This window comes from Rhinolophus hipposideros, assembly GCF_964194185.1.
Source record: "Rhinolophus hipposideros genome assembly, chromosome: 1".
Lineage (NCBI taxonomy): Eukaryota > Metazoa > Chordata > Mammalia > Chiroptera > Rhinolophidae > Rhinolophus > Rhinolophus hipposideros.
The window spans coordinates 63,038,590-63,056,712 of record NC_138047.1 but is presented as its reverse complement, the minus strand read 5'-3'; the positions used below and the strand labels follow the sequence as shown (position 1 = coordinate 63,056,712).

The following is an 18,123-nucleotide window of genomic DNA, read 5'->3' as shown; positions in this document are numbered from 1 at the left end:
CTTCCCACTTTGTTGCTTTCTTTCAAAACTCACTGTAAAGGAAAATCAAAGATTGGAATGCTAGCAATCATTTAACATTTGGTACCTTGCATTATTACAGAATCAAATTCAAGAAAAATAAGTGTTGTCTATTCAAATTATGTAACGCTCCAGAATGTTTGGGAATTCTTTCAAAACCATTAGGTTAAGGATTTGATAATGAGAACATTGTCCCCCTTTATCTTTACCCCCTTATCTATAAAATAATTTATGTATGGATTCAGTGACGCAAAACCATCACATTCCAAGCAATAAACACTTGCTACCAAAGAGAATACTCTTAGCTCAAGTAGAAACAATATCACAACAACCTACATCTGGTATCAAATCTGGCACTAGTGGAATATATTCTTAATATTCATATATTCTTTGTAATAAAAAAGGTTGAGTGACCTGATACTATTATTTGATTACCTATAAAGCAGAATTAGTAAGTGGCATTCTCTAAGGGCATTAGTAAGTGGCATTCTCTAAGGGCAGAAAATTAAAGCAGGTAACAGGTCTATTTAGCTTAGTTTGTAGGCTTTGGAACAAGCGCTTTCCTGATAATGGTGTGCCAAACATTGTTCACTAAGTCAACAGACATTCACACCCCTAGTTTCTTTTGTCATCTTCATTTCAGAGGCTGGACAATTAAATACTTCTCCCACTTCCCAAGAAGTCATCTGGAGCCTTTAGAGACTTGGGTTTATTTGATGGAAGACATAGTTGGAATTGCCGATCACTCCTTTTTCCTATCTTGAACTTAGACATGCTATCTGTCCACTGAAGAGTCGTCTTTTGACCATTAGGCAACAATCACAAAGGAAAGGCTGAAAGAGTCACAGAGGCAACAGGGTTGAAATCACTGAACCACTAACCCAATACCAACAACACTTTCCTCCAGATTATTTTTTTAAGGTGAGAAAAAATAATTCCCTGTGTGTTTAAGCCACGGTTAGAAGTTTTCTGTATTTGCAGCAACAGAAAATTCTAACGCATACAATAGTGATAACGATGTGGAATATTCTAGTATTTTAATAACATGGCTTCCACATTCTTTCCACATGTCTTTCATACAGGCTTACCTTTATGGTAAGAATTTACTTAAGAAATATAGCAAGAAACTAAAACCCCAAAGCCCTAACATCCTTCAATTTATTAAGTATGTATTATGTCCTAAATCCTTGACACATATTCTCTTATTTTCATAATAAATATATAAGGTAGCTATTTTAGACATAAGGAAATTGGAGTTCAGATAGATTAAATAAATTGTTCAAGGTCAGTTACACAGTACCAAATGGCAGAATGGAAATTCACATCCAGATTTACTCAGCCTTAAAGTCTTTGGTCATTCCTAAATACCAGTCCTTTCTCTTTTTTTAATCACAATTATCAAGTGTCCTCATTTTGTAGTAATTTAAAATATTAGTAAATTCTAAGTAGTAAAATAGCATATCTTTTCTGTGCTCTCAAAAGTGATGATAGCTAAACTCTACTTATGCATGTCAGGCGTGGGCACAAGCAGTTTATATGCACTTTTCTCTTTTAAAACTCACTCAGCATTCTATTAGATAGGTGCCTCCATTGCATCATTATACTGAGGAGGAGACTGAAGCACAGAAAGGTTAAGTAATATGCTGAGTGTCACACAGCAAGTAAATCGTGGAACCCCGATTTGTTCAAAGCTGTTGGAGTCAGTCATTCTGTATCTATCACACAATACTGTGTAGTGTGCATAATGGCTAAAAATTGAGCTATAGAGAAAGAAACCTGCCAGGTTACTTACAAGTTTTCCTACCACAATTCCTGTCATCACACTAGGAGGGGTGATTTCTGCTGAGAAAAATGTAAATTTGGGGGAAGGTGAGAAAAATAAAGGGTGAAGGAAAAAACTCTGAACATTTAGTGAGCATCTTGCCCAAGGAGATTTTTTTAATGTAAAGAGCTATGCCTACGGAGAAATACAATATGTAAGAGAGTTAAAGTATGTAGACAATAGGTACATATACTTAGAAATTCCTGTGGAAAAATCATTGTTTCTCCTCTAGATCTAGACGAGAATTATTTTAGATGTATACTTCCCATTCTGTAGAATTTGAAATAAAATGCCCCGATGTCTCTGGTTTACAATGGTAGGTGTGAGTTAAACTCCTGTATGAAAATTCTTTTTTTTTTATGAGGAAAGTTGGGGGGGAATTATTTTTTAAAAGCTGTTTTACTTAGAATTTTCTTTGAGGGAGCAGTGAAACTTCAAATTTTAAAATTAACAAAAAAGAACAAAGGTCAAGAGCTATTCTCAACTAGCAGCACGGGGCAAAAACACATTGAAAAGTAAATTATTAACAAGAATATTCTCTGTGGTGTGAGTCATGCAAACAGTCCCAGCTATGTCCATTTAAATTCTCAGTGAAGTTTCACACTCCCTGACAAAGTCCTCCCAGAATTTCTGGGTGACGATGGTACATCATGTCCCCTAAAAGTACATTGATGGGGTCAGCAAGCATCACCCAGGATGTGACTTTTCACTGGACTAAGAAAGTAAATCACACAGGTGAATTTATTATACATATAGGAGGCTGTTTCAACTGGAGGGAGGGAGGAAGGGAAGAAGAAAGAGAGGGAGGGAGAGAGAGAGAGGGAGGGAGAGAGAGAGAGAAAGAGAGATCTTAGTGACCTTCAGGATTTGTGAGGTTCCTCCTTTACTGTGATTTATACACCAAATAACAAGAGGCAGCCTGTGAAGTTAGTGAATGTGATCAGATAAATATATTCAAATTCCATTTGTCCTAAAAATGAATGAACAAATACAAAGCCAGATCTTCTTGGACTCTCTGTCCCCTGTATTATTTATTCTCTTTTTTCCTAGTATCCCAGTTAAGTACAACTCTGGCTTCAGTTCATCACTTTCTGTTCTCTTGCTAACCTACTGTAATTTGGCCTATGAGACCATCATCCCATTAAAAGAGCTTTTTCTATAGTCACCAACAACTTCCTAGTTTCCAAATCATTGCCAGCCAAATCTATTTTTATAATACTTTGTCTCTCTCCCTTTAAAACTATCAATCTCACTCTTCTTCCTGATACGTCTCACGTGTTACATAATCCTTGCCTTCCAGAATACTCTTCTCAGTCTCCTTCTTGACTATGTTACCTACTACACCTTCTCATAACTTTGCTGGTTCTCTGGGTTCCTGTCACAATTTATTTGCTAGACTCCACTTAGTCTCACAGTATATTTATTCCCAGATTTGTGTCTCAATTTGGGTCACTATTATGAGCTCTAGCATTGGGTTTCTAAGTGCCCATGAGATCCCTCAACATGGATATTTCAAACCATTCTCAAACTCAAAACTTCTAAAACTGGCTAAATCATCTTTTCTTCAAAATCTGTTCTACTTCCTGTAATCTTGATTTTGATTATCAGTACCAGTTATCTACCCCTAAATCATTATAGTGTCATCTGAGAGTCAACCTAGATTCTTCCTTCCTTCACTACCCTCATTTGATCACCATGTTGCTTCCTTCCCAGCTCATCACTACTACATGAGGCTAGATCCTCGATATTTCTGTTTTGTTTGTGTGTTCATGGCTTTAGTCCGGGAGGAGGAGATTAATGGGTTATTGGTGACCTCTGCAGCAGCCAATGTTCCACCTGGGGCACCGCCGGAAAGTAGGTGTCAGCAGTTCCAAGTTGCACTGACCGAGCCAGAGCCTGTTACTTGCTGGATGTTGCGGGGAGGGATGTGGACAGACCTAAACAGCAGGAAAGTCCATCTTTGTCCTCCAGGGACACTAGCAAGTATATAGATAAACTCATTCAAGGCCCAAAAATGTTGGTGCTGGGTGGAGGTACCAGCCACAGTGGGACTTACCTGGGGCTGGATTGGGAGTTTGGCCAGACAAGGTGGCACTTGGGCCAGGACTAAGGGTTTGGAGAGAAATTCTTCAGTAGATCCTTGATATTTCTTATATGACTTTTTGAAGAGTCCCCAATTCAGACAAGTGCTGCCATAGTGATATTCATAACATTTAAATTGGATTACACCACTCTTTTGCTTCATTTCTTCCAAGGGTGCCCACTAGCCAACCAAACTCCCTTTCATGATATACAAAGTCTCCACAATCTGATCTTTGCCTCTTCATCCACCATTCAATCAACAATGTTTAGGTAGCACTCATGTGTCAGGCACTGTGCCATACCCACACTCATTTCTGCTGCTTCCTCACAAATGACATACTCTCCATACTGAATTATTTGTTGTTTCTTAAATGTAGCTGGACTTTTCATGTCTTTAGGCCTCTTTCTAGAAGGTAGGTCCTGCCATCATCAATCAGCCTAGAAAGTTATCCTGCAAGATTCAACTCATCATCTCCTGTATTGTCTTTACTGACATCCCTTCACCCCTACTCCAGATGCAAAGCTTGATAAGTTTCTTCTTTGATGTCTTAACACATTGCTTTGTAACCGTGTTTCCCCAAAAATAAGACTTAGCTGGACAACCAGCTCTAATGCGTCTTTTGGAGCAAATGCAGCAAAAATTAATATAAGACCCAGTATTATTTTACTATAATATAAAACTGGGTATAATATAATATAATATAATATAATATAATATAATGTAATACATTTTACTATAAGACCTGGTCTTATATAATATAAGACTACCAGGTCTTATATTAATTTTTGCTTTAAAAGACGCATTAGAGCTGATTGTCTGGCTAGGTCTTATTTTAGGGGAAACAGGGAATTATTTGTTTATATGCCCATCTGTACTGAACTAGTCAAAAGAGGATTGTGCTTTCACAATTATTACAATAAGGTAATTATTTTACATTTATTAGTTATTATAAATAATATTGAAAAATAGCTGTATACTATATGTCTACCTTCTGAACTTCAGAGAGGTTTAGGTAATTTCCCAAGGTGCCACAGACACAAGGAGTAAACTGGGATTGGCACCAGATCTGAAGTACTCCAAAACTTACACTCTATTCTACCATACTGCTATGGTCTGAATGTATCACTCCAAAATGCCTATGTTGAAAACCTAATGCCTAAGGTGATGGTATCAGGAGGTGGGGCCTTTGGGAGGTGATTAGGTCATGAGGGCAGAGCCCTCATGAATGGGATTAGTGTGTTTATAAAAGGAACCCCAGAAGGCTCTCTCATTCTTTTTCTTTGTGTCCTGAGAATACAACAGGAAATTGACATCAGCAGCCTGGAAGAGAACTCTCACCAGAACCCAACCATGCTGGCCTGATCTCAGACTTCCAGCCTCCAGAACTGTGAGATATAAATTTCTGTTGTTTGTAAGCTACACACTCTATGGCAATTTGTTATAGCAACCTGAACTGACTAAGACATATAGGCAAATTCTCTTGCTTCTATCCCTGGGACTTAATACCAAAGTAAGGATTGAGTATTCATAAATATTTGTGGAATGAATGAGTTCATTAAAGCAAAGTACTTTACCTTCTCATTTTGGGAAAATGGGAAATAAATGTATAACTCCTAAGTAAAATAGTACTCATCAATTGTTCTCAGGTTGTGGCATTGATTTCTATAAAAACTTGAAAACAAAAGGTGTCCTTGGTTTGCTGATAAAAATCCAGAAGTTTAAAAACGTCTTGGTTATTGCTCAAATTCTTTGCTATCAGTTATTTTTCAGAGTTCTTTCTATCTCTTCCTATAGATCATATGCTGGGCCATATAAAGAATTTGCTTTTACTTATTCTTTGCTTACTGCAACTCTGCTAACAGAATAAGTCTTGGTCAGGCTTATAATAATTTTCAATTAAAAATGAATATTCACCCATGGTAAATGGACAAATTAAAATAAAGGACATCCAATTTAGTACAGAACTAAGAAACAAAAATAGCCAAATCTTACTTCAGTCTGTCACCAGCACTTCCTATGAAGCCAACTGATCTTTTATGATAGAAAACTTAATCCAAGGAGTTCAGAATCAATAATAACCAATGAATGTTGGCAGAATCTTGACTCTCTCTGTAGTCAGAGTGGGGAGGGAGGGGAAAAAAATAGAGGCCTGGAAAAAATTAAATATAATAATGTGAACACAGTGACCCAGTGCCCTAGGTCTTAGGCCAGCAGAGTAATTATAGATATAATTTAATCCGGGTACCAAGCCATCATGTTTATGTATTTTCTTATATAACACTCACAGACATTCTGCAAGACGGTCTTTTTCTACAAACTAATTCAGAGATACTAGGTGACCTGAAGTCACACATCTGGAAAGTGGCAGATTTGGGGTACAAATGCAGGTCCATGTGATTCTAAAAATCTTCCTTTCTTACTATGTTATGTTAATTCAATTCACACATTTTTTTTCATAGGCATTCTGATCACCCTCATATCATAGAAAATGTCTTTTTGTGACTTCCAAAGACTGAATCAGATTTCATGTAGTTCAAGTAAATCACTGCCTTTCCAGGCTTGTGTTCACGGGTCCATCAGATTTCATACATAATTTGATGTAGTGCTTATCACAAAGTAAGTAATTACTTATGTTTCTTTATTCCCAAGGAGTCTGTGAATTCTTCCCCAGCAACACTTGGTAGATGCTCCATAAAACTTTGATATGTGAATTAATGAGCTCTTCTTTTATAGCACCACTTAAAATTATATGGATTTCGATAGTAGCATTCTGTTGAAGAAATCAATTTCCATAAATATGATTACAACATGCACGACATACAATAAACTTTAAAGAACATGTGGGTTTTCTCCACGAATATTATAAAGGCATTTTATTTTAATTCATTATTGCCAATGGACTAGCAGGAAAAGATATATGATACTACTGTATTTCATCAGTTTGCAGCAAATTTTGAATCCTTGATTGAACACACGTATTGCAATTCTTCCCTTTGGGAAGAAATAAATACACATCTTTTTTACTATAAAGATAAGGTGGCCAATTGGCGACACACATGAAATATAAGGGCTACTGAGTAATGAGTATAATGGGTGCAGAAATGAGACTCCAGCAATGCCTTGAAGAAAATGTCAAGTTTAGACAGATAGCAGAGGAGAGAGAGCATCAGAGCATGTCGGACACAGTGAACAAAAGCAAAGGGTGATGTAGGAGATGTGTTTATGGAGAGAGTGGGCCAGGCTGGGAAATAGCTGGAATTGGCTAGAAGGCCTTGATGATTACATGAAACAGGGAGGACTTCCTTTGGGAGTAGTAGGGACACAAACAAATGTTGAGTTGTGGAATGTTGCCTGACTACTGTTTAGGAATACGCATTAGGCAATTGGATTGTGTGGTGTGGGAATTTGTGAAAAATATCGGGTATGGAAAAAAGTGAGGATGGGTGCTGCCTGGAGAGACACTTTTTCTGTGAAAGTAAGTTGTGTGCATGAAGCAATAGAGACACAGAAAACTAAGGTGATGGGAATAGAAATGGAGTTTGAAGTATTTAAAGAAGGAAGAAGCAATGCAGCATAACCACTAAATGGTTATGGTATAGGAAAAAAAAGCACTGCAGCGTTCATGATGACTTATCTCCAAGAAGAGGGAAACTCAGGAAATAAAAAAGATAAAGTTAGGGTTTAAAAATCTGCTTTAACACAATGTGATATATAGATGATGTATTACAGAATTGTATACTTGAAACCTATGTAATTTCACTAACCATTGTTACCCCAATAAATTTAGTTTTAAAAAAATTAGTTTAGTTTGTCCTGTGATCACAATGACTAGAAATTAGCACTAACATTCAGGACCAAAAGTGTTTTGTACCCCCAGGTATTCAAAAGATTGGCTGTGTTTCATGTAGTCTTATAGAGGCAAATAAAATTTATAATTTTAAAGTCCAAACAGTAAAAAATACATTGTAACCTTTATCTCACTAGAACATAAATACAAAGCACCACCAGTCCCCCACTTTCTGCCTAATAGATGTTTCTTAGTTTCTAGATTTTTAAAACCATTCAGAAAACATTTCCAGTGACCTTCATTAGTACCGAAACAAAGAGAGAGAGAGACGAAAAGGTGAGTGAAGGACAGAAGAGGTCTGGAAGAGAAAGGAACCCTGAGAAGTTAGTTACAGTTTACACTGCATGCAAGCTCCAACACTGCCAGGGTTCTGCAAACGAACTCAGTGCCACCCTTCATTCGGAGGGCATTTCTAAAGCGGTCTCTTCCGTAAGCCTACCCTTGACAAAAGTAAAAAAAAAATATGCTTTAAATGTGGATCAGAAAAAGCAGACACGTCACCACTTTTCATTTCTGGGCACTTTTCCATGATTCCTGCCCTCTCCTGTTTGCTTTCAGTGAAATGACTTAAGCTGATGCTCTCTAACAAGCTTGGGAGAGGAACTCAGAAACCCGGGTCCACTTCTGGAACTACTTGAGCACCCAGGAGATTAAACAAAGCACAAAAGAACATTTTCCTATTAAGGTGGCACAGTTTGGAAACACAGCATTAAAAGAAAAGTTCATTCTTTTCAGTGTCAGACCTTAAAGATGTAAACCCCCTGTGCTTCATGTTGCCTCTGAGCTGAATGACTAGCGCAGCACGAAACAACACTGCAGCCCCTTTCCTCCCAGAGCCCCACTGTGGAACTGTGGTCATGCAGCCAGTTAACTGAAAGGCTGGTATGCACTGGCTCCAGAGAAAGGAAAAGGAAACTTACAATAGCTGAATGCTTCCTGCACCTTTCTCTCCTTTATGGTACTGACAGAAACCAGAATACAACTTTGTAAATTAAAAATCTGTTAATCTTTGATTCAAATGCTGAACAATCCTCAGATTACTGCAACTTTGCAGAGGAAAAGACAACACCTGAAAAATAGCCCATAGGACATGATAGATGGAAGCTATTCCCTATTTCTGTTATTGCCATTTGCCAGCCCATGGGAATTTTCTTTGCAGAAACGGCCTTCCTTCATTAGTATTTAAGAAGAAAGGGAAGAGAGTAGAATGCACAGCAGTGTTAGCTAGGATTCTTGCAGATGTGCTATACTCCACTATTGAAAGCGAGAAGGTGGAAAAGGTTAAAAAGGCCTTGCCCTGTGCTTAAAGATAAATTAATGGTCCCCAGAACATCTCTAATTAGAAATGAGCAGCAACAACCCAGAAATGTAGGCCTTCTCCAATGTTTGGATAAACCCGATTTAGTTGCTGAGGGCTGGGGAAACTAGAAGAGGCAATGTCCTTTAAGCAATTAGTCACTTGACTTTTCAATTTGTATCATTGTCAGTTTCTCTATGAATAATGCACTCTTACAGGAACCCTTTCTGTGCTCGCTAACCCTGTTCTGAAATCTCAATAGATCTATAAAATATGAGACGTGCACATTTAATCATCTGTGTGGATGAGGGAGGAATATAAATTAACACCTGAATTCCTTGCTGATAATATATGCTAACGATCATAGCCAAATCTTAGCTGCTCAAAGAGAAAGACTCAGCAGGAACAAGGTTTAGTTTAAGAAAGTTCCCACTAGCATATTTTGCTTTTTATATGAGGTTTTTCTTATTTTGCTTGCTTCTCATTTTTTTTGTTGGTTACTAAATAAAGAAGGTTAATTAATAGATGGCCAATCAAAGAAAAAAAGGAAGAAGGAACAACCTTAGACATTACTCAGATCAGCTTCTGATTAAATTAGCTTTCTGTACATGACATTAAAATTATAATTACCTAGTTCCAATTTAGACAATTATTCCATTTAATTATTCACATTTGAAAGCAAAGTAAAAAAATATTTTGATATAAACACTTTCTAAAAACATTGTCAAATGCTATACTCTTTAACTTTCCCTACCTAAATTAATTCAGAAATATCTTAGTTTCTTTTATTGATCATAAATTATTATATTTCCCTACACCTGTTCCTGCTAGTTCATATTTTTGGCCTCTCCCAATGCCATCTATTTGGAAAGTCAAGGTGACTTTTATTTCTAATCAGTGGTAATTAACATGGTTGAAAACCTCTTGAAAATGGTCATTACGAATAACCTGATATAATTTTCTCAGCAGGAGAGGTGAGGCAAGCGAAGGCAGCCAGAACCAAACCCATATGACGGGAGCACAGAACAGGAATTTGAGAGGGACCCATTTCAATGCGTAACAGCAAGGCTGCTTCATTTGGGTCTGGGAACAGCCCAAGGTAGCCTTGGCCCCTCCTTTTCAGGATGGTCAGCCCAGCTTGCTAACTTCTCCATAGGTCAAGGTGATCCCTACAAGACCACCATTCTTTAAGCCCCACCTACGCAGCCTATTCAAGACAGTAATAAACAGATCGATACGAACCTTGAAAAATCATCATAGACAAGCAAAGATACACATAAATCACTGTTGTACACGTCTAAGCTCTTGGTTTCCAAACTGCATTTTATCTGAGCATAAACTGATCTTAAAGCATCAGAGGATATATGTATATTTTTAAAAGGACATTAGCATATCATCTACCTACCTTTCCGAAAACTAAAACATCGTTTGATTCTTCTGTATGTAGTTTTAGGAATGAAGGGAGTTGATGTTAAGGCACCTGAGGGGCGCCCCCCAGTATTTCGGTCTTCAGGCATCATACAGGCCCGAAGTCCTGAACCCGTTTCAGGCTTCCTTTAAAGCCTGCCTCTGCAGGATACCCCACAGCCACTCCTTCTCATGTTTATTTGTTAGGTTTGAAGTGCTGATTCTAGAACTTGAAGGTTTTTTATCATCCAAGTCCTGGATCAAGGGTAAGTTACCACTTCTCATTTACTTCTTTTTTAGGGGGGGTGGGGGTCGGCAAGAACTTCCTTTCTTCTTGCCTAATCCAGGGAGGTTTTAAGGTTGTTTTAAGTTTCTGCAGACATTCCAAAATGTCACAGCAAATAGAACCACAGCAAGCAAGCTGCACCTCCCATTCAAACAGCAGGAATTATGGGTTATTTTAATTTTTTTTTTTTTTTTTTAAGAACTGTCTTCTCAGCTGGAACTGGGGGGACTGAGATTCCTCTGGAAAGGTCAGCAAACAGCCGTGTGCAGAGGGAAAGAGGAACAATGACAAAAAGGCCCCTGAGGAATACCTCAGGACTGTCCTTGCAGGCTCCTTTCATCTGAGCAAAAAGGGGAGGCAAATAATGGCACCTTCTCCAGAAAGCATTTCAGTGCATGGTAGATTCTTTTCAAAGGGCTCCCCTGTTCCTTTCATAGCACTCCTCATCCTTTGATGCTCTCTGCAGGCTTCTCCCTTTTCTCTTCTGTCTTCAAACTCTCGGGGCTCCCGAGAGGAAATCGCCACGTCAGAAGAGTCGAGTGCCCGTTCCAGGAGACTCCTTGGATCCGTGGAGGAGGCAGCTGTGCAGGGAGCTTGTCTCCCCCTCCTCCTGTTCCGGTTCCCTTTTCTCAATGAGAGCTGGGCGGGAGCTGGCAGGGCTGCAGCTGCCTTGTCACCACTGCTGTGGCTGCGCTGCCTTCAGTGCCCGCTGGTCACATGCAGCAGGTGCAGTCACAACAGTATGAGGGGAGGAGGGAGGTGCCAGGCGGCGGTGTGAACCCCTTTCTTCTTCCTCTGACTTTGAGTTGACTTCCTGGCTCTTGGCTTGCCGCACCTTTACAGCTGGCTGCTTCAGTCCTTCCAGAAATCCAGCAGCACCAAAGCACCCCACGAAAAGGCACACTTTTTGCCCCCTCCTTCCTGCATTTATTTTCTTCCTATGCAAGATATTTTAAAACATACTTTGCAGTTGAATCTATTTGTGGGTGTTGATTTAAATATGCATAGCATGAAAACATATATATGTGTGTGTGTATCTGTGTATGTGTATGTCTGTGAAATAGGAAAATATTCTAAATCTAGTAACAAAGAATCCGAAGGTATAACCACAAAACAAATCAACTCCACCTATCTATGTGTATATTTATATTTATTATATCTATATTTCGCTGGTTATGGTTTGAAAACCAACCCTGTTTTCAAGTTTCTCCCCTGCCCTTGCACGCACCATTTGCACCACAGCCCCATGTCCACCAACCCTCAGTCCCACTCACTAAGCAGTTGACTCACTAGGTTAATCATTCACCCACCTGGCTCTTCCTTGAACAGATTTGGAATGCCAGGGCTTCAACACCAATTGACCTCTGAGGCCTCTGTGTTCCCTCCTGGCCATTCAGCAGGAGCTTTCCAAAACTGTGAGGAGTACTACAAAGCTACTCCCTTTCGAAACATCATTACTCTGACTAGCATGCATAGGTAACATTTTGACACTGAAGGGATCACTCTTAGTTATTTCTGCCCTACGGTTCAAACATTGCTTTTAGCTTCTGTGTCACAGCATGCAGCTAGGAAAAGAAGAAACTGTGAAGTATAACTCAGTCCTACAAGTCAGTGGCAGTGCTGGGTTGGGGGACACCTTGCCGCTTGGGAAGGAGGGAACACAGGGAGCCGCAGAACTGGAGCTAGAATGAATCTTAGTTAAAACAGTTTTGTCCAATTTGCTTATTTCCCAAGTGAGGAAACGAAAGGTAAGGGGTCACTTCCTAGATCAAACAGGATAGGCTGTGTCAGAGGCAAGACCACAGTGCTTTTAACCAACCCCTGCTTGCCCACGTATTCATTACGCCAATTATTCATTATGAGGATTATTTGCATTCAGTATTTTTACTGCCCTGATGGGGCTCTGACTCAACTCGTTTCATAAGGAGACAGAAATGTACAGGAAGAACCTGATATTATTGGTAGCTGAAGTTAGGCTAACCATTCAGATCTAATGAATAATTAATGGATTCTTACTTTCCCCAGATCCTGGGCTAGAAACTTCTATATACACTGCTTCAAAACGCAGTGTAAAGAAATCCAAAATAAACAAAACAAAAACAAAACCCTAAACTTTTCCAAAGCTAAATAAAAGTTTTGACATATCAACTTTTGGCTTTGACTTTTGGCAGAAATGACGTGCCTCTCAGCACTGTTAATAGGGAAGCAAAAGTAATAGGTGGTTTTCAGCAGATAACACAAAGTTTAGGTATTTAGATTCAATACTGAACTTTGTTATCTGGCCAGGTTGTTAAAAGAGGAGGTGTACTTGACACATCGCCATTGGTCCCTTTCCTCCATCTGAATATTTGTTGTGAGTGTTCCTTATTTAATAAAAAATAAAGGCCTATAATTCCAAAGCTCTACATTTTATGATATTCACTTAACAGTTTTTAATTTCTAAGAGATTGAAAATCTAGGCAACATCCTCAGGTTTCTTCTATATTTTAATCAAATGTTTATTGGAATGGTAAAAGGGAATATTTTACATGTGTATGCAACCTACACGTGTATGAACAAAGATAAGCTTAGGTGCCTCATGACAAACTTAAACTTTTTAAAAACTAGTGAAATCACAATACAATGAAATGCCCTCTCTGCAATAGAAACATTTAAAATATATCCAAAGGTGGTATACAGAAATTGATAAATTAGGGTGATATGTCTGCCAAATGTCTTTACAGATGCCATTTAATTAAGGATGAGAACAATCTTTGAGCTGTGGGAAGGAAGTTGGAAGCCAAGAGCTCTTTATTTAGGATAAACAGGGTCATAGGTTCCATAACAAAGATGGGGGGGATGTATTCTCTTATGAAAAGTATTTATGGCAATTCAGGAATTTTTTTAAAGAGCGTTATTGAGATATAATTCACATATCATAGATTTTCCCATTTAAGTATACAGTTATATGGTTTTCAGTATACCATCACAAATGTATGAAACCATCATCACAGTTAATTTTGGAAAATGTCATTACCTCAAAAAGAGATCCCATATCTTTGGCTCTCTCATCATTTCAGCCCTAAGCAACCACTAATCTACTTTCTGTCTTTATAGTATTTCCAGTTCTGTATTTATTATAAATGGAACCATATAATATGTGGATATTTGTGACTGGCTTTTTTCACTGAGCATCATAATATTTTCAAGGTTCATTCATGTTATATAGCATGTCAGTACCTCATTCTTTTTTTTTTTTTTTCCAACTGATCCATTTCATGGATATACCATACTCTGATTATCCATTTGTCTGCTGATGGACATTTGTGTGTTTTCACTTTTTGTATATTAGGAATAATGCTCCTATAAATATTTATGCACAAGTTTCTGTGTGGACATATGTTTTCATTTCTCTTGGGTATATACCTTGGAGTGAAACTGTTGGGCCCTATTGTAACTACGTGTAATCATTCCATGAATTGATAGACTATTTTCCAAAGCAGTTGAACCATTTTACATGTCTATCAGCAATGCAGAGGGCTTCAGTTTCTACACATCCTCACTAATATTTGTTACTATTTGGACTTTTTGATTCTAGTGGGTATGAAGTGGTATCTCATTGTGGTTCTGATTTGCAGTTCCCTGATGACTAAAACTCTATACCACCTTTGGACTAAGCATCTTTTCATGTGCTTATTGGCCATTTGTATATTTCCCTTGGATAAATGTTTATTCAGATTCTTTGCCCATTTTTAATTGAATCAATTGGTCAAAATTTTTATTTGTCTTTATTATTCAGTTGTAAGAGTTTATTATATATTCTGGATACAAGTCTATTATCAGATATATGATTTGCAAATATTTCCTCCCATTCTGTGGGTAGTCTTTTCATTCTCTTGAAGGTGTCAATTCAGGTATTTTTGAAGGATTTGAAAACCTATATTGATTCTAATTATCACACTTTTAAAAAAACCTTGTTTTTCACATAATGAAGAATATAGTATCATTAAAGGCATGGACTTGTAATTGTGGGTTTTTTACTCCCACAGTAGAAGTAATAGATCACACTATTGTGCTAAAAAACGGGAGGAAGCTCACAAGTGAGAAGACCTGAGTTTTCTTCTCAGCTCTGTTACTCAGTGTGACACTTGGCAAATTATTCCTCCTCCCTGGGTCTGAATGACCTAATCCATAAAATGTGGGGTTCAACTAAAACAGTCATTTAAAAATATTCTTAATCATTGGATAACTTATTTTCAATGAAATGTTAAGTGAAAGCCCAATATAAAAGATAAATAAAAGGGTTTTCACTCATATATACTTTTTGTTTGAAACTCAAATTTATATTTCTTTAAAATCCAATCAACTGAGACCCATGATTATGGGTGACAGTTGCAATCTTCCATCAGTGTAAATATTTAGTTTGGTTCTATATTCTGTATTAACTTTAGAAAATTCTGATGTTCAGATGAATCACAAAGGATTTCTTACAAATTAGATGAGTGCTTTAAAAGCTTGCCTTGCAATCTCATAACAGTCTTCAATTAAGCAAAGAGGGCAGGAGAAGATTTATTCTTTGGAGCATTGCTTCTATTGTAAAGACTCTCTGCTAAAATTTATCTTTTTAAAAGTAAAACTGAATCAAGCATTTGCAAAATCCGGGAAGCATATTCCACAGGATAAAGTATATAAACTGATCAACTACTATAATACTAGGGTATCCCTTCCGGGTTCATAAATTTGAAGACTCATGTACAGCGCTTGTCTAGTCCCACTGGAATCATTTCTGATACTCCTGGGCTGACAAAACCTGCCAAGGCCAGTGATTTGGTGAAGCTTGCTGAATCTCATTCATTTCTCTTGAGTAAACGACAGAGGGAAAAGGAGGAAAGGGAGAGAATAGCACACTTGCCAGAAACAATCCCTCCCCCAAAATATCCCCTTTGGTAGGTATTAAGGATTCTCCTGAACTAAGGAGCCGCAGAAATCTGATAACAGATGTCCCCCTGTGTTTTCAGAAGGTCTTCAGAAACAACAGGATCTTTGAAAAGACACATCCTTAGGTACCCCACGTCTGTGGCCCTTGGAGGTATCAGCAAACCTCTAGCAGTTAAATATGTGCCCTTCATAAATAGTCATGTGGGAGACCCCTTGCTAAGGCACTGGGGTGGGGATCTCAGCCCCATGGGCCTTTTCGCTTGCTAGCCATTTTGTATATATATATAGGGTGACCATATCAGTTGTCACCCAAACGAAAACACCGTGAGAGTGAAAGGTAGCGATATCAATCATTAGCCAGAGACAACAGTTGTAAACCAGCCCATTACCAGGCAAACTGGGTGAATTGTCACCCTGGTTATTCTCCAACAGAAGATACTGCTAAAAAACAATCTGCAGATAATGTTTCATTAATCTGGTAAAATATCAACATGTCTTCAATGAATCTTTACTATTTTAACTTTAACCTGACTTTTCAACTTTTTAAACTAAAAAGAACTGAAGTTCTTCTAAAATGTAAAGTGGTTCAGGGTGCTGACAATACACAAAAGAGAATATAAAATAAATATGGAAATTGTAGTTGATTTACTAAATAATAGAATTTATTTAACTACATCAGCATAAAATAATTAGTCTTTTACACTTTTAGTGAATTTTTACTATAAATATCTTTTCTGAATATATCATTCTATTTTATATCCCTTGATAGACAAAGATCTCACCTTTAATCCTTTCTTCTTAATTTTAGTTCTAGTCATAGCACCATTCAGTGCATTCTCAACACTGTATTAACTTAGATATTTTTACAAACTTATTATCAAATCCACAAGCACTTGTCTCATCACAAAGCATTTTTTTTATTCCAATAATTATCAGGTTTTCATTCAAAGTGTTCCCATTCCTCTTTGATACATCATTGAGCATCTGGGGACTGGGCATCTGAACATCTCTTCAAAAGCTACGAGTCCATTTTTTGACCCATATCTACATTATCTTAACTAATTTACATTTATGGTATCAGTCTCATAACTATTTATTGTTAGTGAAATGGAAAAATCCAAAAATAAAAGAAAAATATAATCCCTGATTATAATTCAAGATATTTATGGCAGAAGGTTGGTTATCAATGATATTTAACCTAAATGAAACTTCCAGGAGTTATTTAGATATGTGTCTAACCATAATGTGAAATAGTTTACTATTTATTTTAACATTCATCCCTTTGAAAATAGGAACTGATAGTAACATTAACTGGGGGGAAGGATGAACAGGTTTGTTCTACCTTTCTGTTTTTCCATGATTTAAAAACATACTCACCTCCTCCAAAAGGTCCCCATATGACTCGGCGGATGGACTTCACCCAGTCTTCCATATCATTCTGGGTGCTCGCCATAAGGAGGTAGCTCTCATGATTCGCTGTCATCCGATCACGATCGCCTCCTGGAAGAAGACAGTAACACATGAGTTGTGTGCTCAGCTGAAGACTGCAACAGCAGCCTTCTGGGGAGTCCCTGACAGCCAGCACTAGGTTCTACCCAATGAATTGGAAATATTTACCATAGTTTCAGAATAGGGAAAAAAAATCTACTTATAAAGGCAAAGTTCTTATGTTTCCAGGTGAAGGCAGGAAAATAAATGTCATTGCCCAAATAACGCCTGCCTTTTTGTCCTAGCAACAACCCATAGGCCTGCATTAACTCAGAATCCAATGTATTCACACTGCACTGCTGAATAGGGAGAAACAGCAAAAGCAAAATGAAAGATGAAAAAGTGGTCCACAGAGCCTGGGTTTCTGAAAAAAGTGCTGCTTAGCACACATACAGGGAGACCACTAGGACATCATGGGTGAGTTGGGGAGTTCTAGGAAAGGGAACGAGCCACATGAAAAACTTTTGACCCAGAGGTTCTCGTCTATCACTCTGCCTTAGGAGGGAAGCCTCTTTCCCCAGATCAGGAGGGCAAAGAGGAGAGAAGACACAAGGCTGACCAGTCATGAGGCCAAATCAACCCTCCAGATGGCTTTCACACTGAAGAGTGAGCTTTAGGAAACCCGCATGGTGCCTCCATGCAAAAGGGTGATGGTTTCTCTTATTTTTATGCCTCCGAGAAAATCTTGATAATCTTCGATATCAATTTTGAAGTGCTGAAATTCTGATGCATGTGATTGAATTAACTTGAAAATTTTCCTAGCACATTAAGTGTACCCGGTGACTTAATTTTCTCATTTACAAGACAGGGATAACCCTACATGACCTTGAAAGAAGTCTTGACGCATAGTTTTCTTGAACACTATTTTACGCTGAAAGGAGTATTTCTGAAGATAAATATCAGTAACTGCACTGTTGCACTGTCTTTTAAAATAATTAGCGTTGTTCTCAGAGGGAAT

General features: G+C 37.9%; 1 protein-coding gene across 10 annotated transcripts in view; it reads right to left on the bottom strand.

The window, feature by feature from the left end:
• Positions 1-18,123, bottom strand: part of ARHGAP24 (Rho GTPase activating protein 24) — a 702,316-nt gene that overhangs the window by 49,693 nt on the left and 634,500 nt on the right. For 9 of the 10 annotated variants that reach the window (XM_081038618.1, XM_081038615.1, XM_081038621.1 and 6 more), the window contains one exon: positions 17,055-17,177. In XM_081038618.1, coding sequence (XP_080894744.1) covers positions 17,055-17,177 — 123 coding nt within the window. Of the gene's footprint in view, positions 1-10,472; positions 11,469-17,054; positions 17,178-18,123 lie in introns of those variants that run through there. The other variant, XM_081038622.1, reaches the window with a different exon arrangement.